We start from the raw sequence: 27,475 nt of genomic DNA, 5'->3' as shown, positions 1-27,475 counted from the left end.
CTCTTTTCTTAAAGAAAAATGCAAAAGGGTGACCAAATTACAGTGAAAAAAAAATGAAAACTGAATATATTGTTAATATATTGTCTGTAGATGTCTCAAGGACTGGCTTTTACCAAAATCTAGTAAAAAAACTTTTTGTGTATGCTTAGCAGTACTGTTGGCAATTCATTTATAGTGAATGAGCTGAGGTATAAAAATTCAGACACAAGAATACAATAATCCATGCAAGAAAAAAATACAACTTACTTGAAAGAACCATTCTAAAGCAGGAAAAGAACAGATTATTTAAATTAACCTTTTTTCTGTGCTATGAATAGAAAGCAAATTTGTATCCTATTTTCCATTGACATGAAATACCCAAAAACTTTAAAACCGCAGAGAAAATACACAGTCCTAAAAAATACAGGTTATTTGGAAAAATGAGCCCATTCAATGGGTATAGATGATTTCATTAGTTTTTTCTCTTTATGTACTCCTTTTAAGCTTCTTCAAATTGTATCTGCATCTGTACCTATGTAGCACAGATTAATATTGGGTTACATAGGAATAGTAGTAACCCTGTTTTCCTCTCAATACCCAACACTCCTTGTTTCCAGTCCTGAACATGAAGAAACACTTAAACCCTGTATATATCTCAACTGCTGCTTACAGTATTGAGAAGCAATTAGCTAAAGATCCCTACTTCTGGTATTTGTGTACTAGACTCTTCTATGTCTTCTCTAAAATGGCTCTAATCACAAAATTGGATATTATAATTTCCCTGTAGACTTACACAGCCCTTCCCTGTCTGTCTTGAGGATTAGGCCTTAATCTATAGCATAATTTGGAAATTTTAGTAATTAACTGCTATATTCTGCTCTTATTTCTGGTCAGTTAATTTAAGCGGCAAGAGGAATCTTTTCCTAATTTAAGATAAAATTTCCTACCTGCTTCTCAGAGTAACAATTAACACAGCTACTGCTCTTTAAAGAAATGTAGTGAACCTGGTAGGATGCAATATAAATAACTTCACTGGAAATATACCAGCAAATTTGCTAATAACTTATAGTGTAAAATTTGTAACCATTCTTTATGGCAGTTGAACAGTGTGGCTGCTTTCATGCTATTTTCATACATTCTTTGCCAGCCAGCATGTCTTGGAAATGATTTCATCTGAAATATAAATTAGTAGAAATTGTAACATGAATATTTCACTTTTTTCAGACTGCTGCATGGCTTCAGTTCAGAAGGCATCCATTTCTCATAGATTCTACTGGAAGAATGAAAGTTGTTCTGTATTTTGTCACTTAAGTCTTACCTAAGCCAGAGTGACTCCAATGGGACAAGCTTTTCTCGCAAAAGCAATGAACAGAATACAGTGTACACAACTCTGGTTCTTAATGAGAACGTGCAATTCTATCACAGATAATAGGCAAGAAGCTGATGCTCTGTATTTTAAAAGCATTAAATTCTTTCAGGACTGAAGTGAGGTACTGGACTTTCATATGACAGCATATTTTTAAATATACCAAATGAAATATGGATTGATGCTGCCATAATTGAAATCTGTGTTCTCTGATCATGGAATTCATCTCAGTATATTCTTGCACAATACTCAACAGTACAACCCATAAGGCTGGTCTGGGCAACAAAAAGATTTGTAGTCATTCCATTTGTTTGGGATTTATTTTGGTTTGTTTTAAAGTATATTTAAACACTCTTTTCTGTTAGTTTTTGTCAGGGTTTTGTTTTTTGTCAACTGTAAGTTCAGGCAAATACTTTGCCCTTCAAGGCAATGAAGAGTTTTAGCATAGATCAAAGCGTTCAGTGAGTCTTAGAGCAATTCATGCTTGTGTCCTGACAGAAAGACTTACCGAAGTGTCTTAATATAGTTTGGATTATATATATTTGTTATTAAGGACAAGGCAGAGTTTTTTCCCAAGTTTGCATTAACTCTGCATAGCAGCTGTGAAAAGAAAAATTCACTTTGATCTGTCTTATGATTCAGGAAAACAGTAGCTGCTAACTCTGTAGCATCATGTAGGGGTGAAGGCCTGACTCTATGTATTAACTACCATAAGTAATTTTTTTCATGTATAGCATGTCTTTTTCCAACAGACCCCAGTAAGTGGAGAAGAGGCAAATTAGCAAAAACTCCTCTAAGATATAACTTAATTTTATGCAAGTCCAATGTCAATACTTTAAAAGTCATTGGAAAAAAAAAAAAAAGTACAGGAACATGTACTTGAATTTGCAGGCATCCTGAGAGATTGTCTTGGAAAACTGAATTACTCATTTATTTTATAATTTAACGATTCTAGTGCTGCTTCACTGCATATAGAACCAATTTATGATTGAGTATAAGTAGCCACAGCAATATGCACAGACCAATACAGAAGGAACAAGTGTTGGAGATGTCATATGTCTTAAATGCTTTTGTTTTACAAGACAGGAATCAAGATAAGCTTGTCTGAGTCCTATTCAAGTAATTCCAGCTCATCATATCAGTGAGCTACAGGAAGTCAAGTGCTGTAACCAGCTGTATCAGTTTTTAAAATCTTGATTCTCACTGCTTCAGTATCAGTGTAGATTTGATTTTTACAGCAGGCTCTATTGCAAAGGCTGTCTCTTTAACATTCCCCCCCCCCCCCCCCGCTCCATCTAGTCGATGCAATTTCAACTTGCATCTGCTGCCTGACAGGACACTTAGTAAAAAGTTGCTGAACTCTAACTACCTATAAACCTACTACCCCTATAAACCACATCCTGCTTGTGGCTCTAGGATTGCATGGAGGAATAGTAGGGAAGCAACTGTTTCTCATGTAGGATGTCTCAAATCTTCAGAGGCTTTTTAGAAAGTAAGATTTCTCTAGAGCAACTTCAAAGAAACCCTCTGGTGTTATAGAATAACCTGTCCTATTGCCTACTAACAAAAGCTGCTGCCTTCTATTTCATTGTTGGGCTTTTTTTTCTTTTAACTGTGATGGAAGACATTCTTAAATATTCAGAAAGATGTGTGATGTTTCTTTTAAGACCCGTTGCAAAATGTGCCAGGACAGTCCTCTGGGCAAATCCTTCCTATATGACAAATTTATACAGAATAGTTAGTTCCAGAAGTAAATATTCATTCTGAAATCAGAGGCCTTTTGAAAAGTGTAATGCAGATGTGTTTACAAAATGAAACCCTTCCCAAAGCAGAACAGAACTTTCATAGAAGTAAATTCTCATCTGTAATTCATTTAATAGCTTAATTTATTAAAAAGAGTATGTAAAATCTACATTGTTGTTTCAATTTTCATGTTTACACACAGGAGGATTTTTTAAATTTATTTTTAACCATGATGCGACAAGAGCTTCCCATAGTCTACTTTCCTGTGGGAGATACAAATACTAAACATGAAAATTCCTGGCCCATTTAACTCTCTTTTCATTGCCTTCCCTTTACTTCCCTACAGGCCTGGCACAAACAAATAGGCTTCTATTACAAAAGTATTTTTTAAACAGTTCCAAGGGAAAGTCTGCTGATATGAACTCCTGGAAATAGGGAGAACTCCTAGAGAGGTCTACAGTTCTTCATTTGACAAGAGCTATTACATGAAAGGTCCATCTTTTTTGGATACTGACTTAGAAAAATAACTTGAGTGCCACCACCTAAAAACTGCTGATACACATGGCACCATTTGTGAGAATTCAGGTACTTGTGGGATTTCTATTAGCACTAGGTAGAGGTATTGTGTAAGTCCTCAAATGATGCAATTTCAACTCAGTTTTCAGCTGCTGGCACTGTACAAAGGGAAAAATAGGTATTAGCTACTTTTTTTTAAAAGCATCAGAGCTACTTAAACTAGGAGATAAGGGAGTGAGTTACTGTCACATCCTGCTCAGATGAGGGAGACAAGTGATTTAGATTTGTAAATCCCCAACAGAGTGGACAACGGTGAGATAAGTCTCAAAGTCCAGACATTTATTAACTTCCCACAGTGTACTAATTGGATACATGATAATTGGCTAAGTATATAACAAGTTGTGGCAAGCAATACAGTATGCCTTGCATTGCTTAATGGTAGTGAAGGAAAAAGGGAAAAAGGAAAGGAGGGAGATGGAGAGAATAGAGAAATAGGGATCACCGGTCTGGGTTCCTGCATCGATCCCACCAGCGAGGGTTCCAGGAGGCAGCCGTCGTCTTCACTTCACTGCACTCTCCACCCCCACCACCACCCCCCTTTCCCCCCCCCCCTCAATTTATACACCCTTTCCTGGGGTCCGTCCCATAGGCTGACCCACATACCTACGTATCCCATGTACGGGGAGGGGTGAGGTGTTTCATGGGATGATGTAATTAGCATGATCATGTTAGCCCTCGTTAGCATATTGAGGGGTGTGAACTTTAATATGCATTTTGTGGATAATGAAGCAAAGGTCACTCACCGGACAGATGGCCCTTGAAATTTGTCCAGGTGCCCCAGAGCAGAGCCGTCCTGTCTCCACAGGGCTCCCTCCTCCAGCCCCATCTTGTGTTATTGGGGCAGCCTTATCAGCTTCGACCTCCACACCATCCACCCTGGGACTATAGTTTTATTACTTGTGAGTGTTTGAGACTTTCCCTAGCTCAGGGGGCCTCCACTCCCCCTGCTAACTTTTATCTCTTTCTCAGGCCATTTTTCTTGGTCCATGTTTCTTGCAGGCCTGTTTCTTTCAGGACCTGTTTTTACAAGTCATCTCTCACAGTTACTCCAACTTTGTACAAACAGCACATGCCTTGCTAATGACTGTACCTTTGAAGATGAGCTAAGAGACTGATAAGAGGGGAAGATTCTGCCCCAGAAGGCGCCAAGAGATGGATGATTGTCTGAGAAGCATGAAGTCAGTGAAAATCTGCAGTAACTGGGGGAAAGGTAAAGGCAGTGGGGGAAGACTGTGATCACCAACTCAATATTAAGACCAAGAAGTTCTCCCCCACCCTGCCCTTTGAGTTTGCACAAAAGAATTAAAGGACACTGTAACTTTAAATCTAGACAAGACATGTTGTTAAACAATGAGGGACAAAGTGATAAGAAACTAACCAATGGTCATTAGAGTAAATGTGTATTGGTGTAGTTTGAAGTGTATAAATACCTTAAAGTTCTTTTGTACTGGTGTGCTGTGTTTGTGTGTGTGGTGGGGTTTTTGGTAGTGGGGGAGGGGCTACAGGGGTGGCCCCTCTGAGAAGCTTCTAGAAGTCGGACCCGCCTCTGGCCAAGGCTGAGCCAATTAGTGATGGTGGCTTGATGCACAGAAACTCTACGACTCAGATAGAGTTATAAAGCAGGTATGTTTATTCCGGCCGGGGTGCAAGGGGATTTCTCCACAAAGCTTGCACACCGTCTCGGCAAGTAGTCAAATATTTATTACACCAAAACGTACATATTCATTAGGAAAGGCCGGGTTATTACAATTAGTTCGGGGAATAGGCGTGATTATTATAATTATTTCTCAGAACTCATTTACATAGTCTGAGCATGCGTAGTAGAAATAGGGTGAGGGTCTTCGGTGGTCAAGGGAAGAAGTACGTGGTCTTCTTCACGGTGTCCGCTCTTTCCAGGGCATGCGCTGTGAGGTAAAGTCCAGGTGTCTTCTTCCTAAATCGGCGAGATCATCCTCCCTGGATTGTATCTCTGTGTCCTTTTGTTCGAGTTCCCCTTATCTTAGTTTGCCCAAGTGCCCATTGAGGGCTTTGAGGCTGCTATCAGTGAGTTATCTTTTTACTTCATACCCCAGGGCTACCTGCTACTTTCTTATCATAGCCAATCCACTAACTGTCTGCTATGCTACACTGAATCCACAGAACAGTCTGGGCAAGCAGGATTCTTAAGCAACATTCAGAAATCATCATATGTTGCTATAAGTAAATAATTTGCAAGGAAAATGGTCATTTCTCTGTATCAGGCTGCAGCTCTGTGATAACATATTTAAGAAGGGGAACCTGGGTGGAGGAGTGGGAGTTGTGAGGGAGACACCTATGTGAACACCAAAGTCAGTGGAAGAAAGGAGGGGGAGGAAGTGGGGGAGATGGGTCGGTGTCCCCCCACCATCCCCCACAGCCTGTGGTGAGATGGCAGGGCCACCCCCCCCACCACCCATGGAGGTCCACAGTGGAGCAGATGCCCACCTAAGGCCTGTGGAGGACCCCACGCTGGAGTAGGTGGCTGTTCCCAAAGAAGGCCAGGACTCTGTGGGGAGAAGCCCCCGCTGTTGTAGTTCAGTGCTGGGAGGACTGCAACCCATGGGGGTCGTGACCCACACTGGAGAAGTTTGAGAAGAGCTGCAGCCTGTGGGAAGGACACGATGTTGGAGAAAGTTCATGGAGAGCTGTCTCCCATGAGAGGGGAACCACGCTGGAGCAGGGGAAGAATGTAAGAATTATTGTGTCCCCCCTCTCGAGGAGAAAGAAGTGGCAGGACTGACTGCACACCCCTTTCCCTGTCCCCTGCACCGCTGTGGAGGGAGAAGGTAGAGAATTCGGGAGCAGAGCTGAGCCTGGGAAGAAGGGAAGGGTGGGGTGAAGGTGTTTTTAAGATGTGGTTATACTTCTCACTGTCCTACTCTTTTAAGTCTTGTTGCTGTTGTTAGTGTTAGAATTAAATTGATGTTCTTTTTCTTCCCCTAACAAGTCTGTCTTTTGCCTGTGACCATAATGGGTGAGTCATCCCTCCTTGTCCTTATCTTGATTCCTGAGACTTTTGCTTCATTTTCTCCTTCCCAGTCCTGAGGGGAAAGGAGGGAGTTAGTAGCTGCCCTCTGGGCTCAAACTATGACAGCTGGCTTTGTGGAATTACCACCTAGTACCCCTCTTTGCACAAACATGGAATAAATAAATACCTCTGCTCTGCGTGTATATTGGCATCTTGCACACCGGGTGAATTCACCGGGTGAATTGAGGGACATTAGGATAATGCAGATATACAGTATGCAGTATGGTGTGATAATGTCCCTCAAACAGGGTTCATTACCCAGTGTGCAAGACCAAGCTTCAGGCCACCCAGGAAAAGTATCTACCAAAACCAAAAGATACTTGAAATGATTACACTAAAATACAACTCTCCTCAGTACTTAAACATTAACCTTTATTATACATCGACTAATTTATATTTTTTTTGTTGTGTTTTTTTTTTATTACAGAGAAAATGTTAGAATTATATAACTATTCTTTATGGTATTCAAATAAACCTAGATTCCAGATTTTTTACAAGGAGGATGGAATGTACAGCTGTTTGTCCACTCTAACAGTTCTTGCAGTTCCTGTTCAAAGGATATGGCACATGCTGTGAAATGCACTAGCCACCAAAAAAAACCCATCTCAAAACACATTAAAAATGCACACAAACTAGAAGTAATTTATATTAACAAATAAGGAATGTTATTTATTAAGGCTGTGCTTGAGAAAGAGGATGTTTAGGGTTAAGTAGCCTTCATCAAGGCACAGAATGGGAAGAGGTAAGCACAGCTGTCTAGAAGATAAGTTATATAAAACAACTAGTGAGGTGTACATGCATGTAAACACAATTTGAAACTGCACAGCTGGTCTTTGTAACAAAACTGAACATAGATAAAAGGAAATACTGTGACTTTTTAATGGCCACATTTTTCCTTCATTATTTAAAACATGGCAAATATTTCCAAACAAAATTCACAATTTGAGTAAATGAAATATTTTAAATAAAAGTGCTTCACAGATCTGAACCCTGCATGAGTGTACTGTCTGGTCTAGAAGCATTTTGTAGACATAGGAGCATTTCACACAAAACTGAAAATGTCATTCAGGCGAATAAGAAACAGAACATTTCCACAGACATTTCTAATGTTTTTACACTTTCAAGTAGTTGAGTTCTTACAGCCACTGGGTTTTGTAACAAATGTGTGCTACAACAGTATGGGTTCATACATTCCTTTAGCAGCAGCGGCCCATTTTCAAAGGTCACGTGGTCTTTTGGGGTTGATCTGTTTACTGGCCTGTTCTTCCTCTTGTAGAGCTGCCCGGAAAGATTTCACTTTATCTTTAATGAAAAAGAGAGAATGAGTACTGATGTGCCTGTGCTCAACATAGATCTTGAAACTGAGCCATGATACTCCACATCCTGGCCCTAATGCACAACAAAGAACATTCCTCCACAAAAATAGCTGAAGCTACAAACTACAAGAGGACCGAGATAAGCTTAAATTTGATACTCACCATACAAACAAGTTGCTTAGCAACTTAAGTCCCTTCTTTGATGCTACCCCTGTCTCTAGGCAGGATAGGTTTGGAAACTGCACAGTTGCATTGTGCAGCTCAATAGGAAAAAGAAATTGTATAGTCTCTGGAAGCAAGGTCAGGCTTTGCAGGAAGATTACAGAGCTGTGGTTCGTATATGCAGGGAGAAGACATGAAAGACCAAAGCTCAATTAGAGTTGAAACTGGCCGGTGTTGTATCAGACAACAAGAAGGGTTTTTTTAAGTACGTTAATAGCAAGAGGAGGTCTAAAGAAAACATTGGACTGATACTTGGTGATGATGGCCATCTGACTAATAGGAATGAAGAAAAGGTGGAGACATTCAGTGCTTTTTTTGCCTCAGTCTTTAACAGTATTGATAGACCTTGGGCTGCCCAGTCCCCTGAGTCAGAGTGTGGTAACAGCGACTTTCTATTTGTGGACACTGAAATTGTAAGGGACCAGCTGTATCAGGTGAATGTTCACAAGTCGATGGGGCCTGATGGGATTCATCCCAGAGTACTGAAGGAGCTAGCGGATGTTACTGCAGGACCCCTCTCAAAGATCTACCAAAGGTCTTGGGAGTCTGGGGAGGTCCCTGCTGACTGGAAGCTGGCCAATGTTATTCCAATTTACAAGAAGGGTGTGAGGGGAGACCCAGGGAACTACAGCCCTGTTAGTCTAACCTCAGTTCCTGGAAAAATTACGGAGAAGATCATACTGGGTGCTGTTGAAAGGCATTTAAAGGATAATGCAATCATCAGGCATAGTCAACACAGGTTCACAAAGGGAAAGTTCTGTTTAACTAATTTGATATTCTTCTATGATAAGGTCACCTGCCTAGTGGGTGAAGGGAAGGCGGTGGATGTAGTTTTTCTGGATTTTTGTAAGGCTTTTCATACTGTCCCTCACAGCATCCTTCTGGACAAGTTGTCCAACAGAATAGAATCAGAATCATTTAGGTTGCAAAAACACCCTTAAGATCATTGAGTCCAACTTTTAACATAACGCTACAAGTGTGCTACGCCTATACGTCTTTTAAACCCCTCCAGGGATGGGGACTCCACCACCTCCCTGGGCAGCCCATTCCAATGCCTAACAGCCCGTTCTGTAAAGAAATGCTTCCTAATATCTAGTCTAAACCTCCCCTGGCACAACTTGAGGCCATTTCCTCTTGTCCTATCACTTCTTACCTAGGAAAAGAGACTATAAACTACTTTCAGGTGGTTGTAGAGAGCGATAAGGTCTCCTCTGAGCCTCCTTTTCTCTAGACTAAAAACACCCAGTTCCCTCAGCTGCTCCTCATAGGACTTGTTCCCTTTACCAGCTTCACTGCTCTGCTCCGGATGCACTCCAGCACCTCGATGTCATTCTTGCAGTGAGGGGCCCAAAACTGAACACAGTGATCGAGGTGCCTCACCATTGCCGAGTACAGGAGGACAATCACTTCCCTGTCCCTGCTGGCCACACTATTTCTGATACAAGCCAAGATGCTATTGGCCTTCTTGGCCACCTGGGCACACTGCTGGCTCATATTCAGCCAGCTGTCGACCAACACCCCCAGGTCCTTTTACACCAGGCAGCTCTCCAGCCACTCCTCCTCAAGCCTGTAGCGCTGCTGGGGGTTGTTGTGACCCAAGTGCAGACCTGGCACTGAGCCTTGTTGAATCTCATACAATTGGCCTCAGCCCATGGCTCCAGCCTGGCCAGGTCTCTCTGCAGAGCCTCCCTACCCTCGAGCAGATCAACACTCCCACCCAACTTGGTGTCGTCTGCAAACTGACTGAGGGTGCACTCGATCCCCTCGTCTAGGTCATCAATAAAGATGTTAAACAGGAGTGGCCCCAAAACCGAGCCCTGGGGGACACCACTCGTGACCGGCCGCCAACCGGATTTAACTCCATTCACCACAACTCTTTGGGCCCGGCCATCCAGCCAGTTTTTTACCCAGCAAAGTGTGTGCCCATCCAAGCCTCAAGCAGCCAGTTTTGCCAGGAGAATGCTGTGGGAAACGGTGTCAAAGGCCTTACTGAAGTCAAGGTAAACTACCTCCACAGCCTTTCCCTCATCCAATAAGCAGGTCACCCTGTTGTAGAAGGAGATCAGGTTTGTCAAGCAGGACCTGCCTTTCATAAACCCATGCTGACTGGGCCTGAGCATCTGGTTGTCCCTCATGTGCTGTGTGATGGCACTCCAGATGATCTGCTCCATGACCTTCCGCAGCACTGAGGGATGATGATCAGGTACCCAGCAGCACTGGGTGAAGAACTGGATGAAGGGCAGGGCTCAAAGGGTTGTAGTTAATGGGGCTAGATCTGTCTGGCAACTGGTCACCAGCAGTGTCCCTCAGGGCTCAATTCTAGGGGCAGTTCTGTTCAATATATATGTATCAATGATCTGGATGCAGGAATTAAATGCACCATTAGCAAATTTGCTGATGATACCAAACTGGGAGGTGCTGTTGACTCTCTTGAGGAACAAGAGGCCTTGCAGAGGGATCTAGATAGATTGGAGCATGGGACAATGATTAATGGGATGAAATTTAACAAGAACAAATGCCAGATTCTGCACCTGGGACAGAGTAATGCTGGGTACAAGTATAAATTGGGAGAGGAGTGGCTGGAGAGCAGCCCTGCAGAAAGGGATCTGGGGGTGCTGGTTGACAGCAGCTCAATGTGAGTCAGCAGTGTGTCCTGGCAGCCAAGAGGGCAAACCGCATCCTGGGGTGCATCAAACACAGCATAACCAGCTGGTCAAGAGAGGGGATTATCCCACTGTTGGTGCGGCCTCACCCTGAGTGCTGTGTGCAGTGATGGGCCCCACAATTTAAGAAGGATGTGAAGGTCCTTGAATGCATCCAGAGGAGGGCAACAAAGCTGGTGACAGGGCTGGAAGGCGTGTCCTGTGAGGAGCGGCTGAAGACTCTGGGTTTGTCTAGTTTGGAGGAAAGGAGGCTGAGGGGTGACCTCATGGCTCTCTACAGCTTCCTGAGGAGGGGAAGTGCAGAGGGAGGTGCTGAGCTCTTCTCCCTGGGATCCAGTGATAGGACGCGTGGGAATGGTTCAAAGCTGCGTCAGGGGAGGTTCAGACTTGTCATTAGGAAGCATTTCTTTACCGAGAGGGTGGTCAGACACTGGAAGGGCTTCCTAGAGAGGTGGTCGATGCCCCAAGCCTGTCAGTGTTTAAGAGACATTTGGACAATGCCCTTAATATACTTTAATTTGTGGTCAGCCCTGAAGTCGTTGTTGTAGGTAATTGTTGTAGGTCCCTTCCCACTGCAACTGTTTGATTCGATTCGATTCTATTCCCAGCATGTAACCTGTTCACATTTAAATTCTGCTTCTAACTTACAGAGTATAGGGAAATATACACTGCATACTTCATTTTCCTTCCCAGCAGCTTCCAAACTATCCTTAGATGTATACAAAATTGGATTTAGTGTACAGTCAGTCACTTTTATACATTCTAAAACCTGGCAGAGGAAATTCTACTCCCCCCCCAATTTTTCATGGAATGGTTTGGGTTGGAAGGGACCTTAAAGATCATCTAGTTCCAACCCCCCTGCCATGGGCAGGGACACCTCCCACTAGCCCAGGTTGCCCAAAGCCCCGTCCAACCTGGCCTTGAACACTGCCAGGGAGGGGGCAGCCACAGCTTCTCTGGGCAACCTGTTCCTGTGTATCACCACTCTCACAGGAAAGAATTTCTTCCTTATATCTAATCTAAATCTACCCTCTTTCACTTTAAAACTGTTACCCCTCATCCTACCCCTACACTCCCTGATAAAGAGTCCCTCCCCATCTTTCCTGTACCCCCCTTTAAGCACTGGAAGGCCACTATAAGGTCTCCCCGGAGCCTTCTCTTCTCCAGGCTGAAAAACCCCAACTCTCTCAGCCTGTCCTCACAGGGGAGGTGCTCCAGCCCCCTGATCATCTTCGTGGCCTCCTCTGGACCTGCTCAAGCAGGTCCATGTCCTTCTTATGTTGGTGCCCCCAGAGCTGGACACAACAATGCAGGGGGAGTCTCACGAGATAAGAGCAGAGGGGGAGAATCCCCTCCCTCGCCCTGCTGCCCACACTTCTCTTGATGCAGCCCAGGACACAGTTGGCTTTCTGGGCTGCGAGCGCACATTGCTGGCTCATAGTCAGTTTTCCATCCACTAATGGGTTTATGAAAGGCAGGTCCTGCTTGATAAACCTGATCTCCTTCTACGACAGGGCGACCTGCTTATTGGATGAGGGAAAGGCTGTGGATGTTGTTTACCTTGACTTCAGTAAGGCCTTTGACACCGTTTCCCACAGCATTCTCCTGGTGAAACTGGCTGCTCAAGGCTTGGATGGGCACACGCTTTGCTGGGTAAAAAACTGGCCGGATGGCCGGGCCCAAAGAGTTGTGATGAGCGGAGTTAAACCCAGTTGGCAGCCGGTCACGAGTAGTGTCCCCCAGGGCTCGGGTTTGGGGCCTCTCCTGTTTAACATCTTTATTGATGACCTAGACGAGGGGATTGAGTGCACCCTCAGTCAGTTTGCAGACGACACCAAGTTGGGTGGGAGTGTTGATCTGCTCGAGGGTAGGGAGGCTCTGCAGAGAGACCTGGACAGGCTGGAGCCATGGGCTGAGGCCAACTGGAGGAGTTTCAATAAGGCCAAATGCTGGGTGCTGCCCTTGGGCCACAACAACCCCCAGCAGCGCTACAGGCTTGGGGAGGAGTGGCTGGAGAGCTGCCAGTCAGAGAGGGACCTGGGGGTGTTGATTGACAGCCGGCTGAACAGGAGCCAGCAGTGTGCCCAGGTGGCCAAGAAGGCCAATGGCATCCTGGCTTGTATCAGCAATAGCGTGGCCAGCAGGGACAGGAAAGGGATCTTACTCCTCTACTCGGCACTGGTGAGGCCGCCCCTCGATGAGTGGGTTCAGTTTTGGGCCCCTCACTCCAAAAAGGCCATTGAATGACTCGAGCGTGTCCAGAGAAGGGCAAAGGAGCTGGTGCAGGGTCTGGAGCACAGGTCTGATGGGGAGCGGCTGAGGGAACTGGGGGGGTTTAGTCTGGAGAAGAGGAGGCTGAGGGGAGACCTCATCGTCCTCTACAACTCCCTGAAAGGAGGGTGCAGAGAGGGGGGATGAGTCTTTTTAACCAAGTAACAAGCGATAGGACAAGAGGGAATGGCCTCAAGTTGCGCCAGGGAAGGTTTAGACTAGATATTAGGAAGCATTTCTTTCCAGAACGGGTTGTTGGGCATTGGAATGGGCTGCCCAGGGGGTGGTGGAGTCCCCATCCCTGGAGGTGTTTAAGAGTCAGGTTGACATAGTGCTGAGGGATATGGTGTACTTGGGAACTGTTAATGTTGGGTTGATGGTTGGACTGGATGATCTTCAAGGTCTTTTCCAACCTAGACAATTCTGTGATTCTGTAATACCCCCAAGTCCTTCTCTGCAGGACTGCTCTCAATCCACTCACGGCCCAGCCTGTATTTGTGCTTGGGATTGCCTTAACCCATGTGCAGGACCTTGCACTTGGCCCTGTTGAACTTTATGAGGATTGCACGGGCCCACCTCTCAAGCCTGTCCAGGTCCCTCCTCTGGATGGCATCCCTTCCCTCTAGAGTATTAGTTGCACCACACAGCTTGATGTCATCCGCAAACTTGCTCAGGGTGCACTCAGTCCCACTGTCCATGTCCCTGACAAAGATGTTAAATAATACTGGTCCCAGTATGGACCCCTGATGGACACCATTTGTCACTGGTCTCCACCCGGATATCGAGCTGTTGACTGCAACTCTTTTGAGTGTGACCATCCAGCCAATTCTTTATCCACTAAGGGGTCCATCTGTTAAATCCACGTCTCTCCATTTTAGAGACAAAGATGTTGTACGGGACAGTGTCAAAAGCTTTTGTGATTAGATTTTGTACGTTAATAGATAAATGCATCATTCATTCGTTTCCTCGTAACTAGCACAAGAATGGGAGAAACCTGAGAAAGGAAGTATGGCATACTTGCATATTTCTATTCCCCCCCCCTCCCCATTCCCCAATAATATGCCCAAGAATGGTAAGAAGGTAACAAAAAAGATAGCATTAAAAAAGTCAGTCCCAAAGTGACAGGAATAAAAGCTGAAATATTCAGTGACTATTATGTGCCATGAGCATAATACTGGGAGAAATTATCTTTGGGAATTACTGAGAGAAAGAATCTTTGACTTAACAGTTCTTCCATCCTGTAAAGCTATACATGTATCATGCTGTCTGTAAAGATGCAAGGGTCTCTTAGATATCCTTTACCTCCAGTATCTTGTTTCAAAAGCAGTATCTAATAAGTTTTGTAAGAACCGGGAGTCACCTAAACTGTTTTTTCACTCCTGGTGTCTCAAATTGTCTTTTCCTGAAGAGGAAGACATTATCCATAAGAAGCAAAGGAATGTACATCTAATTTTTTGCTAAAGTATACTAGTGCCAATATGTGCCTTACAAGGCAAACAGGCCACATTTTATCTTATAAGGAGTTTTCTAACACAGATCCAAAAAAAACCCCCACCCTTGAATTTTTACCAGTATAGCATGTCTGCTGGAATCCAGATAGATACAGAAACTAAAATGAAAAATTCATCTCCATGAGGTACCAAGCTGACATGCTGATTTTAGAAGACCAGTGGAAGAGTCAGTTTTGGGAACTAAGAAATATCTGCAGTTTGTTTTTCAACAGAGAGGCTGTCAAAATTCCAGCAGAAAGGCTGCTGAGGATAAAAGTAGGCTAACAGCCAAGCTACTCAGAGCTCAGTGCAACTCTTAAGCACAGACTGAAAAATAACAGCAGGCTCCCTGCTACCCTACAGAGTGCAGTAGGGCAGGAACTGGGAGTTCCTACTACTTTTTCCTCATTGCATTACCTTCTTTTTTTTCCATACAGTTCTTTTGGATTTTCTTTTTCCTTCCTTTATTGTTTTGGAACAAAGGAAAAAAAAAACAAGCAAAGTTGCAGAATCAAGTTTATACTTCCTGGAGGTAAAGCAGAGACTTTTCCTTTAAACAGGATGAACTGAACACAGATGTATATTTGTTCTTAGGCAGCAGAATAAATGTTCCTTCCACAGAACATTACAGAACAGCATAAGGTAAAAAAAGACCCCAAAACATAACCACAGTCTTTTATTTCTCCTCATTATTACTGCAAGTCTCCATGGCATATGAAAATGCACACAGAAGTGATTAAAAGCAATCTACCTCTAAGTTTGGTCAGAATATCAATTTTTTGCTCTAGAATTGCTTCAAGTTGGGTAGCATAAGAATCCACATCATAGCCTACTTCTTCTGTCATCTCAAGAAGAGCTTTTTCATCTTCCAACCATCTAATAGATTCCTAGATAAAAGTTTAAAAAAAAAAGACTGAATACATTAGTAAAATTTCAAGATAAATTTCAAGACAAAGAGCTGAATTACTCCTTTTCTCAAGAAGACCATGCTTTTACTGTCTAGTCACCCCACTATAACAGATTTCAATCCTAAAATGAATCCTTATTCCTAATTCAGCAAAACTGTATGTTTTCTACACAGTTTCTTAACTCCAATGGTCATTTCATCAACAAATAAACCCCAGCTACCCCAGTTCTCTTCAAATTCTGAACATTAGGTGGTTGTAAAGCTAAGAAACTCAGAACTTTACGTCATGGTTATGTCCCCTTAAGCAGATATCAAACTTTGAAGCCAGGCTTCAATTTTAAGTATGGGCTGGTTGCCATTGACTATAATCACAGTCAAGGAGCCAAGATAATTCTGTCCATAATCAAAACCAGTTTTGAGAGAAACTGTATAAAATAAGGGCTATTTTAAGCTCCCTATTGCATGAGCTAACTCTCCAGACAGATTGCACTCCGAATATTACAAAAAAAAAAAGGTGAAAAAAAAGAAAAAAAGTCTTGCAGCAAAGAAGAATGCAACCAGGAGCTTAAAGCTCACAGAAACATGCAAAGCTGTGATCAGGAGAACTGATCCCATTGGAAATGCTTTGATTTAAAAAAAAAGAAAGCAGCTGACAGTTCTAGGCATGCTGGGCCTGAAATACTAAAATTAAGTCTTTCGCTCTGTGCTCAGTAGTCCAAATAATATTGAAAACATAGTGCAAATTCCATGTATGTTTTGTTGGCTTTCAGGACAGATGGAGCTCACATTGGGATAGGATTCATCTCATCTAATGTAAACTAGTATATCCAAGAAACAAAGGAAGACCAACATCTCTAGAGCACAATTCATTCAGTTGATCTATTTTAGACATTTTTGGTAGGATAGGATGTTTTGTATCCCAGAATCAACAGCTTCCAGGAGAGAGCTGACAGAAGACAATTTCTGCACGTTACAGCTTGTAGATTTTGTATTGGTGCAGCCCATCTCCACCCATAGCATAAACTAACAAGCCATGCTGTGAAGAAAGGGATCTGAGGCTTGGACACATTTCCTTCTAATGACTGCTGGGAGGAGCAGTAATCTTCAGCATAAGACCAGATGGACACATAGAGGCAGTAACATCTTAAACTAATGCAGCTTGTCTTTCCAGAAATTGCAAGCATTAGGATACAGCTACGGCATATGGCATAAGACTTTCACATTTCTGCATGTTTTACTTCAGAGCTAATGTTTCACAATAACTAAATCTCTACATCTGTTGTAAAATGTGTTATTTAGCATCCTACTGTATTACATGAACACACACCAATGTTCCACTAAGTTAGATATCTAAATTGGGGAGATGTGTATATTCCCTACGGGTTTAATGTTTTGTTGTTTTCTTTCAGCAGATGCACCAAATAGACAGCCTGCCTGTGTTGGGTTTGTATGTGTGTGGTGAGGTTTTGGTAGCGGGGGAGGGGGCTACAGTGGTGGTTGCTGTGAGAAGCTTCTTGAAGCTCCCCCAGCTCCAAGTCAGATCAGCCTCTGGCCAAGGCTGAGCCAGTTAGTGACAGTGACTGTGCCTCTGTGATAACATATTTAAGAAGGGGAACCTGGAAGGAGGAGTTAGAGTTGTGAGGAGTTGCGAAGAGGACACCTCTGCAAACACCAAGGTCAGTGGAAGAAAGGAGGAGGAAGTGGGGGAGGTGCACTGTAGCAGAGACTCCCCTGCAGCCCGTGGTGAGAGGGCAGGCTGTGCCCCTGCAGCCCATGGAGGTCATCAGTGGAGCAGATGCCCACCTGCAGCCCATGGAGGACTCCACACCAGAGCAGGTAGCTGCACCCAAAGAAGGCCAGGACTCTGAGGGAAGCCTGGGCTGGAGCAGTTGGTCACTGGAAGGATGCCAGCCTGCTGGAGGGACTCATGCTGGAGCAGTTCGTGAAGAGCTGCAGCCCATGGGAAGGACTCATGTCTGAGAAAGTTTGTGGAGAACTGTCTCCCATGGGAGGGACCCCACGTTGGAGCAGGGAAGAGTGTGAGGAGTCCTCCCCCTGAGGAGGAAGGAGCAGCAGAGACAACAGGTGATGAACTGACCACAACCCCCATCCCCTGCCCCCTGCGCCGCTCAGGGGAAGGAGGTAGAGAAATCTGGAGCAAATCTGAGCCCAGGAAGAAGGGAGGGGTGGGGGGAAGGTGTTTCTAAGATGTGGTTGTATTTCTCACTGTCCTACTCCAATTGGTAAATTAGTAGGGGTGGTGTTTAAATTAAATTGATGTTTTTTTTCTTCCCCAATCGAGTCTTTCTTTTGCTCGTGACCATAATGGGCGAGTCATCCCTCCCTGTCCTTGTCTCAATCCCTGAGCCTTTTGTTTTATTTCCTCCTCCCCACCCCTGAGGGGGAAGGAATGAGCGAGCAGCTGCATGGTGCTCAGTTGCCCTCTGGGCTCAAACCAGGACACTGCCTAAAGACTCTAAGGTTATGAACAGAAGAAACTTACATTTCTTTATGAAAACTAGTAACTTATTATTACAATTTATTTTGTGAATGTAAAGGGCTCCGTGGCACTGACCAGCATTACACTGTGTGGGCAGTATTGCTTGCAAAGACCCTGACTAATAGCAAGTGAAAACCTGTATGCATCTGTAAAAAGCAAACAGGCAGTTAGAAATACATTTGTTTCTTCTGGATCTCAGTATCTCAGAGGAAGATGTCACAGAAGGATATTTAGAGGAGATACTTGGAGGGAGTATCGCAGTTTCTCAGAGAGAGATGACCAAACAGAAATGGTGCTGATTGATAGAGGCATTACTATATAGAGACATTACTATTAATTGCCAGATTTGGCATGGGAATATTGGCATAGATTAGACAGTGAAACTGAAAATTTCAAGACCAATCTGAGTAAGCTCCCTGCAACTAGAAAAAACAGTCACTAATGCTGGAAAAGGACTAACACAGAAAATATAGGAAGTAGTTAAAATAGTAAAAAGAAAATAGCAACTTTTCTTACCATGAACAATGAATTCTATTTAGGAATGTTTGTTGAGAAGAAAAGGAAAATTTTACTAAATTTCTGGAGTGGTAGAAAAATATGCTTCTCTTTCATCATGGGGACAAAGATTAATGGTTATGGCATCTAAACATCTGTTCCTATTTGTTTGCTACAATGGGTTTAGCGTAGTAAAACAATTTAAAAATCTCTGACAGCAGCAGAATGACCAGATGATATCCTACATCTTCAAGAGTATGCACTTTCATTGGGAAAACCTGAATTCCTAGATTAGGATAAAACAAAGTAGAGCTCCATCTTTTACCTGGAAGATAGCCCTGTGGTCTTCTACTACTTGGTCTTCCATTTCTACCATTTGTGACACGGCTTCATGGAAAGTAAACAACTGTGGAGAAACTTCCTCTTCCTAAAAACAATAGCTAAGCTTGTTAGTCTGGAAAGAACTGTGGCTACAGGAAATATATTGAATGTGATCCATCCCATTACAGAACATGAAAAAAAATATGCAGAAAGCAGAACCTGTCAAAAATAGAACTTAATACTTCTAACAAGAAAATCTCCAGAAATGAGGGGAGGGCAATAAATTCAAAATGTTCACAGAGTTAAATTTAATTCATATTTATTAAAAATTTCCAGCCATTAATCCTAGTGAATACTGGAAAACAGAATATTACACATGAAATAAACCCAAGTTATAATAGTGGGAGGAGGAAGTCACAAGGGAAGAATGCTAATTTCTAGTAGGTTTTAACACCTACAGAAAACTCATTTTCTGTGGGGATTCGGAAGGAGTCCCTGCGAGAAAATGGACGTGTGAGCAATCCTGCATATGAGCAAGACTGGCAAAGCCTCAGCTTCTGCGAGGATGTGATGAGGGAATGACCCTGGAAGAATGAGGAAGAACCCAGGAAGTTAAACAACTTCAGGGTGTGGGTCTGGGCAGAGAAGAAGTTTGTACAATGTCGAGGTGGCAGTTCTCAGCCAATCAGAAGAGAGCTTAAGGAGCATGCGCAAAGCTAACTGTCCAATCAGAAAGAATTGTACCATGTGATTGTATCTTGTGATTTTCACCTGCAGTATAAAAGACTTGTCCACCATATTAAAGTTGGCATTGCATAATCACCGTGTGATCATACGCATGTCTGTATCTCCCATAATTTTCCATCAGGCTTTTTGTTGTACATACCGCAATAGACAGACCACAATTTTCAAAAAAGAGAACACCAATTACATTCAATACATTTTAGGAAATCAAAATTAAATTAATCCTTGGGGAAAAAAAGTGGAATAAATGTAAAGTGAAAAATCTAAATGTATGTAGTAATTAATACATTAGAAGAATGCACAACATGGATTTACAAACTGGGACAAACAGGACTTCTTTAAACATAAATAGTTAACAATCAAAGGGGAAAGCACTAGGTAGGCTGCAATTAATGTTTTAGCAAGACAGTATGGTTCCTTATACCATGCCTTTAAAATATTTTTAAAAACAGATTGTAAAGCTTAATTGAATTCCACATGAACAATGAAAAAGTATGATATGAAAGTATATCTGTCTGGAAGGACTGTCCAGTGGGAAGCTCTAGGAATCACTAGCATGTTCTTATAAAATAGAGTCCTGGAAGAAGAGCCAGTTACTAAAATGAGAAATACAGCAACCACCATGAAGAGGTGTTTGAGAAGGCATAGAGTCTTGAGAAAAATAAGTTAGGGTAGTAAGGATTTTTCTTTTCTTTCATCAGCATTTTCACAAACCAAGTTTTAATCCCCACTGAATATTTAAGGAACCAGGACTAGAGCTGATAATCAGCAGTGAGGGAAAAATGCCCTTTAGAAGATGCTTCTCAGTCCCAGCTCTCCACTCATGCAGTCCAGGGAGACATCCTGGGAACACGATGTGACGCTCTCCCAAACATTGCTCTAGGGTTTCACTCCATGAAAATCAGGATGTTGGGAAGAGGAATAATGGGTAGCCAGATTTCTAAATGCAGAGAAAGGCAAACTCGCTTGAAACAGGTATTGCATGCAGGGAAAGTAATGGTCAAAAACACAGGAGTGTTAAATAACATGGACACATTTCCCAGGCTACTTCTAACTACCTATATAAGAGACGAAGCTACACTGGAAAAATGCACACTACAAAACACAAGAGCCCAGAGCAGACCCTGCCTAGACATTAAAAGCCCTAATCAGCAAGGAAGATAAAGTAAAACACTCTCCTCTCACTCTTCAAGGAACCTTTTTTTTTGTGTATGGGAATGAACATAATACCATAAAGTAAAAAGATGAAGGGGCATGCTGTATCTACTTAACAATATTGCTAACAGGCTATAAATACACATTACTCTGGATTTGTTCTGCCACTGTATTTATCATCACCTCTTTCCATGCAATGCTGTAAACCACTCACGTTTTGTTCACAAAGCAGTTTGAGATCATCTCTCTGAGGAGAGCTCCCCACACCCCACTGTGTCTCCAAGTCATTGATCTGATTTGGAGCATGGTGTATAATGGGAAGGATATTTTGTGAAGCACTAGGCTCAGCCATCAGCTCCTTCACCCTACAATCAGAAAAGATTTAATTTGTAAATTAGTAACTTCATGTGCAAAAGAGTCACAACCAATAAAGCTCTATGGGTTTATGTGCAATTTTATTAATTTAATAAGGATGATGATGTCAGCCTCACAAATTTAATGTACTTTCAATGACAAAAAGATGTTAGTCCAACTCCTAAAAAGCATAGACCATTGAATTTCAACTACTTGCAGATGGATTACAGTCCATCTTCTAGCAAGGGGCATTTTTTGATTGAAATCTTACTACTCATTAACTGTTAAGAGGACAAAAATCTTCAAACCCTCAATATTAACTCCTTAACAATGAATAATATTTGAAAGAAAAGTTCATTCAGCACCCTAAACCTGACCATCTTTCTTTTTCTGTGCACACAATTGTGCTTTAAAAAAATTAGTCAATCAGTACCCCACTAGCTGTTATAAGCAAATCCACAAAGCATTCTGAAGAAAATCATTTGCAACCAAGTATCCCAGAGAATGAATAGATCCTTTAATTAAAATAATTTCAAAGGTGAAAATATCTTATTAAAATGTTAGGCTCTTGCAGCATGAAAATAGTTTAAAAATTGATAATGATTCTGTCCAAAGAAAGCCCATTTAAAAGAACGTTTATGAAACAGACACATCGAAGTCTGCATGTATAGCAAGTTTTAGAACAAATTTTTCATTTTTTTAAGGGGAAATTCTTTTTTTTCAAGTAGCACATATTTACTACAACAGAAACTGTATTTCATTCATCTTTGGAGTGATGAAAAGTTTTAAAAATATATACGTATTAAAATGTTTTTCTTTTTTAATTAGACATATTCAAATTACCCTAAACACAGACTTGTCAGATTTGGTCCACTAAATGTACAAAGGCGACTTCACCAATATTTTTTTTTAAATGTATGAAGAAAGGTAGCAAGCCTGGATACAGAGTGTGGATGTTTAGAGGGTGAACAAAATAGTGGGAAGATGGTTGCAGATCATGCAGAACCATCACCTGCCAAACAAAATAAAAGCAATGTGTGACTCAAGGCAAGGGGACTAATGAAAGGTTGGTCTGTAAAATTACATTGCCAAAAAGAAAACTTAAAAATAAATATATAGAATGAAGTAGACCTGGTGACTGAAAGAGAAAAGTCGTCATACTCATAGGAAGGAGACACATCAGAGCGACTGCCACTACCCTGTGAGAAGGGAATGTCCAAAGGACTAATTCCAAATTCCTTTACTCTGCGCAGCAAAATACAGCAGCAAATTAAAAAAAAATGTTCTCATAAACACAGTTAAAATGACAACTCTTTGTTTAGCATTGTTCTTTAATAGCTTAACAACAAAATTATTTTTATATTATAACACAAGTAAGAGTTTTGACATATTTAAACTTTCTGCAAATAGTTACAGATCACTAACAAAACTGAACAAAACCAGTTCTGCTAATTTGCAGGAGACTATAATAGCAATTTTTTCAGAAGAGTAATTCCAGATTTCAGTTTGTGCAGTTAACAAAATTTGCTCTACATTTAATATTACATTAAACTGCTCCTTTTAATATATCACACCACCACAATACTTTAAATTCTATACTGCCCCCTGTCTTACACTGTGCAGACACTGGTGTTCAGCATCTAAAAACTAATTGTACTATGAAAATGATATATTGCTAGAAAAAATTAAAATACTACACAAAACACATGAAGCAACTTTACAGTGATAAGCATCTACTCCATAACAACATACAAATTTAACACCAAGGGGAAGAAACAGTTTCAGCACAACAATTTAGTATGCTAGAAATAGGTATTTAATTTGTTTTGCAGTGTCTTTTTCTGGAGTCACATCAGCAATGCGTATTCTATAAGGGATAGAAAGATCCAACAAATCTTGATGAATGTGCAGTCGTTATGTTACTGTAAGCAGGGGAGTAGATGCCCCCTTCTCACCAGGAAGGAAATTGCACAGAGTGGTCCAAGCCAGGCAGATTTGCTACTAACTCCCTTGATCCAAACACAAAGACATTTGGATACAGAGAGGAGCGGGCGTAAGCTTCCCAAGCAGCCTTTTGTGCCCAATTAACGACTGGCAGGGGTGTGCCCAGCCAAGCCAGGAGCAGATGTGGTTCTGCCCTATCTTTCACTGGGGCAAGCAGGCCACTAGATGGTAGCCTCTTCTGGCAAAACCAGGCTTTCTGATGGCCCAGAAGCTTGTTTGCGTCCTTTGTTCTTTGCAGCAAAGCAGGGGTGGATGTCTGGGTCACAGGTCTGACTGCAGGCACATGCAGGACCCCATCTCCACAGACCTTAAACTAAGGAGAACTGCAGCTGGGGTAGGCTCCTTTCACACTCACCGAAGAGATGAACACTTTCAGAGAGCAGTACAGGTCTCAGAGGTGCTGCATTAGCCTCTGGAGGCACTAATTCCTCTACACTGATTATAACGTCACTGTTGGATTAACTGACTCTTTAGTTAGGGGTCTCAGATATTTGCCTGAAGTTGGGAAGTATAAAATTTGGGCCACAGCAACTGCAGAATTTTCATAAAAATAAACTAGTTGAGATAGATCTATATATGATATGATATGATATGATATGATATATATAAAAGAAACAGGCTGGCAACTGAATGCAATTCCACCAAGGGGATGAAAAATCACATTGCAGAAAGGTATTTCAGCTAACACCCCAGGGAATCATCATGAAAACCGACTACCCCTAATACAAGAGGTGATGCCTCCAGAGAAGGGGCAAAACTAATAAGGGCATCTCCCAGATTCCTTGCAATCCACACTATATCCATCTCTGGATAATGGCTTAAATGCAGTTTCTATTGATTCTCTTGTAATGGTTGTAAGAAGTGACAAATTAAATTAAATGTGAGCCTGAATCAGTAGTCAGTATTTTGGTTTTAATCTTATTAAGAAATGCAAGTATGCTAAAATTATTCAAGTAGTTAAAATAATTACACATCATGGAACAACAGTATTCCATGCATCAGTGAGCAACAGCCAGTATAGCTATAAGCAATAACATTTTCCATACCTATTTGCGTATCTCAATGTATTTAGAGTGTTTTCACATGATGCCATCCCTGGAGAAATTGTAGCAATCTGAAGAAAACAAACCAGGCATTAATAAATTGCTTTGTACAGATGAAAGGGTAGATGAATTAAAATTAACTTTTTTTTTTTAATCTCCACTTCCATTTGAGATGTTCTACAAAAAATGTCTCCTATGTACAGATGTCCTAATACAATGACCTCTCAAGAACAGAGATGTCAAGTCAAAGATTCAATTTAATTTTTTCAACCATACCTGAAACATTAGGAATTCATAGAAATTTCAGTCAATCTCCCCCATCTCACAGTCTTCGGAACATAATATGTAAATGCAAAACTCCAATAAAAAAAAAGACTCCTCAAAAAGGAAAATATGCAACTTAGTAGAAAGTAAGCCTAATGTATCCTGCAAACAATTACCAGATTATTTATATATATATATAGTAGGCTGTTCTCCATTCAAGCAGACTGTATACTTATTTGAGAGACCTATTTTGGCCATGGTCCAAAACTGTAATTAATAATATTCAAGATAAGCATGTGTTTAACTATTTTCCTAAGTAAAGATTTATATTTTTTTAATGAATTGGACATTATCTGTAAATAATACTTGATAGCTAACTAATCAAACATACCTGGAATGTATAAGTCTTTCCTTTTCCAGTTGAATAAAATACCCTGAAGATCTCACCTTCTTTTCAGCACGCAGTGAAAATAATAACTGTGATCAGGCAACAGTGGCATCATTATTTGTCCTAGCTTCTCTCAGTAGTCCAATTTTTTCATCTGTGCTCCTTTCAGGAGAGCCGTAAAGGCACTACCGAGGACAAACACCTCTATGATTCTACACACTAACATTTTTTCTGGCAGCACAGCATCAGAAAACTGAAACTGATGAAGATTAGATAATCCCGGTCTGTGAGAGATGACTTGTAACTCCCCAAAAACAGGGCCTGAGAGAAACAGGCCTGCGAGAAAAAAAAGGCCCAAGAGGGATAAGGAATGGGGGGGAGCAGAGGCCCTCCAAGCCAAGGAATGTCTCAAAGACTCACAAGTAATGAAACTATAGTCACAGGGTGGACAGTGTGGAGTTTGGAGCTGATAAGGCTGCCTAGATAACACAGGATGCAGCTGGAGGGGGGAGCCCTGTGGAGACAGGACAGTTCTGCTCTGGGGCATCCTGTAAAGTTTCAAGGGCCATCTGTCTGGTGAATGACCTTTGCTTCATTATCCACAAAATGCATATTAAAGTCAGTCTTCATTAGCATATGCAGGGGTGTTAACATGATCATGCTAATTACATCATCCCATGAAGCACCTTACCCCTCCCCATACATGGGATACGTAGGTATGTGGGTCGACCTAGGGGACGGACCCAAGGAAAGGGTGTATAAATTGAGGGAGGGTGAGGAGTGAAATATAGAAAGAAAAGAGAAGACATGAAGAAGTGAAGAAGACAGATGCATCCCTGACAAACTCGTACGGGACCAATGCAGGAACCCAGACTGGTGATCTCTATTCCTCTATTCTTTCCATCTCCCTCCTTTCCTTTTTCCCCTTTTCCTTCACTACCATTAAGCAATGCAAGGCATACTGTATTGCTTGCCACAACTTGTTATATACTTAGCCAATTATCATGTATCCAATTAGTACACTGTGGGAAGTTAATAGATGTCTGGACTTTGAGACTTATCTCACCGTTGTCCACTCCATTGGGGATTTACAAATCTAAATCACTTGTCTCCCTCATCTGAGCAGGACGTGACATGGTCCTCTCTTTCATCCTGCTGCTGACATTAAGAGTTGTGGTCAACAGCTCAATGTCCAATTGGAAAGCAGAGATGAGCGGCGTTCCTCAGGGGTCAGTATTGGGACCAGTGTGTTTAACATCTTTGTTGGAGACATGGACAGTGGGATTGAGTGCACCCTCAGCAAGTTTGCCAATGACACCGAGCTGTGTGGTGCAGTTGACACTGGAGAGAAGGGATGTGCCATCCAGAGGGACCTGGACAGGCTGGAAAGGTGGGCCCGTGCAATCCTCATGAAGTTCAACAAGGCCAAGTGCAAGGTCCCACACATGGGTCAAGGCAATCCCAAGCACAAATCCAGGCTGGGCGATGAGTGGATTGAGAGCAGCCCTGCGGAGAAGGACTTGGGGGTATTAGTGGATGGAAAACTGACTATGAGCCAGCAATGTGCGCTCACAGCCCAGAAAGCCAACTGTGTCCTGGGCTGCATCAAGAGAAGTGTGGCCAGAAGGTCGAGGGAGGGGATTCTCCCCCTCTACTCTGCTCTCGTGAGACCCCACCTGCAGTACTGTGCCCAGCTCTGGGGGCACCAACATTAGAAGGACATGGACCTGCTCGAGCAAGTCCAGAGGAGGCCACGGAGATGATCGGGGTCTGGAGCACCTCCCCTGTGAGGACAGGCTGAGAGAGTTGGGGTTGTTCAGCCTGGAGAAGAGAAGACTCCAGGGAGACCTTATAGAGGCCTTCCAGTGCTTAAAGCCAGCTGTCATGGTTTGAGCTGAGAGGGCAACTGAGAACCACGCAGCCACTCACTGCCCCCTTCCCCCTCAGGAATGAGAAGGTGAAATTAAAGCAAAAGGCTCAGGAATTGAGATAAGGACAGAGAGGGATGATCTCATCCATTAAGGTCACAGGCAAAAGACAGACTCATTAGGGGAAGAAAAAAGAACATAAATTTAATATAGACACTAACAACAACAACACTTAACAGACAGAATAGTACCCCGAGAAGCATTACTACATCTTGAAACACCTTCCCCCCCACCCCTCTCTTCTTCCCAGGCTCAGCTTTGCTCCCGATATCTCTACCTCCTCCCTTCCAGTGGCACAGGGAATGGGGGGGTGCGGTCAGTTCTGCCGCTTCTTTCACCTTTGGGGGGGAACTTTTGGCATTCTTCCCCTGCTCCCGCATGGTTCCCCTCTCACAGGAGACAGTCCTCCACAAATTTTCTCCGACATGAGTCCCTCCCACGGGCTGCAGCATTTCCCAGGCTGCTCCAGCATGGGTCACCCCTGTGTGTTGCAGCGCCAAACTACAACAGCAGGGGCTTCTCCCCACAGAGTCCCAGCCTTCATCGGAAGCAGTCACCTGCTTCAGTGTGGGGTCCTCCACAGGCTGCAGGTGGGCATCTGCTCCACCGGTGACCTCCATGGGCGGCAAGGGGGGCAGCCTGCCCTCTCACCACAGGCTGCAGGGGGGCTCTGCACCAGCACATCTCCCACTCCTTCTCC

At 42.7% G+C, this 27,475-nt stretch overlaps 1 protein-coding gene across 6 annotated transcripts in view; it reads right to left on the bottom strand.

Annotated features, from left to right (window-relative positions):
- Positions 1 to 7,061: 7,061 nt before the first annotated feature.
- The window catches only part of LOC141917768 (kinesin-like protein KIF2A), a 106,246-nt gene continuing 85,832 nt past the window's right edge, over positions 7,062 to 27,475 (bottom strand). For 3 of the 6 annotated variants that reach the window (XM_074811219.1, XM_074811217.1, XM_074811218.1), the window contains exons 16-20: positions 24,199 to 24,266; positions 21,009 to 21,159; positions 18,900 to 19,001; positions 15,424 to 15,559; positions 7,062 to 8,012 (exon numbers count right to left, since the gene is read on the bottom strand). In XM_074811219.1, coding sequence (XP_074667320.1) covers positions 7,927 to 8,012; positions 15,424 to 15,559; positions 18,900 to 19,001; positions 21,009 to 21,159; positions 24,199 to 24,266 — 543 coding nt within the window. In that variant the 3' untranslated portion in view covers positions 7,062 to 7,926. Of the gene's footprint in view, positions 8,013 to 15,423; positions 15,560 to 18,899; positions 19,002 to 21,008; positions 21,160 to 22,279; positions 22,394 to 24,198; positions 24,267 to 27,475 lie in introns of all 6 variants that reach the window. The other 3 variants (XM_074811223.1, XM_074811222.1, XM_074811220.1) reach the window with 3 other exon arrangements.

This window comes from Strix aluco, chromosome W (assembly GCF_031877795.1).
Source record: "Strix aluco isolate bStrAlu1 chromosome W, bStrAlu1.hap1, whole genome shotgun sequence".
NCBI classification, from domain to species: Eukaryota; Metazoa; Chordata; class Aves; order Strigiformes; family Strigidae; genus Strix; species Strix aluco.
The sequence above is the reverse complement of the archived record's forward strand: the minus strand, read 5'-3'. Positions and strand labels throughout refer to the sequence as shown.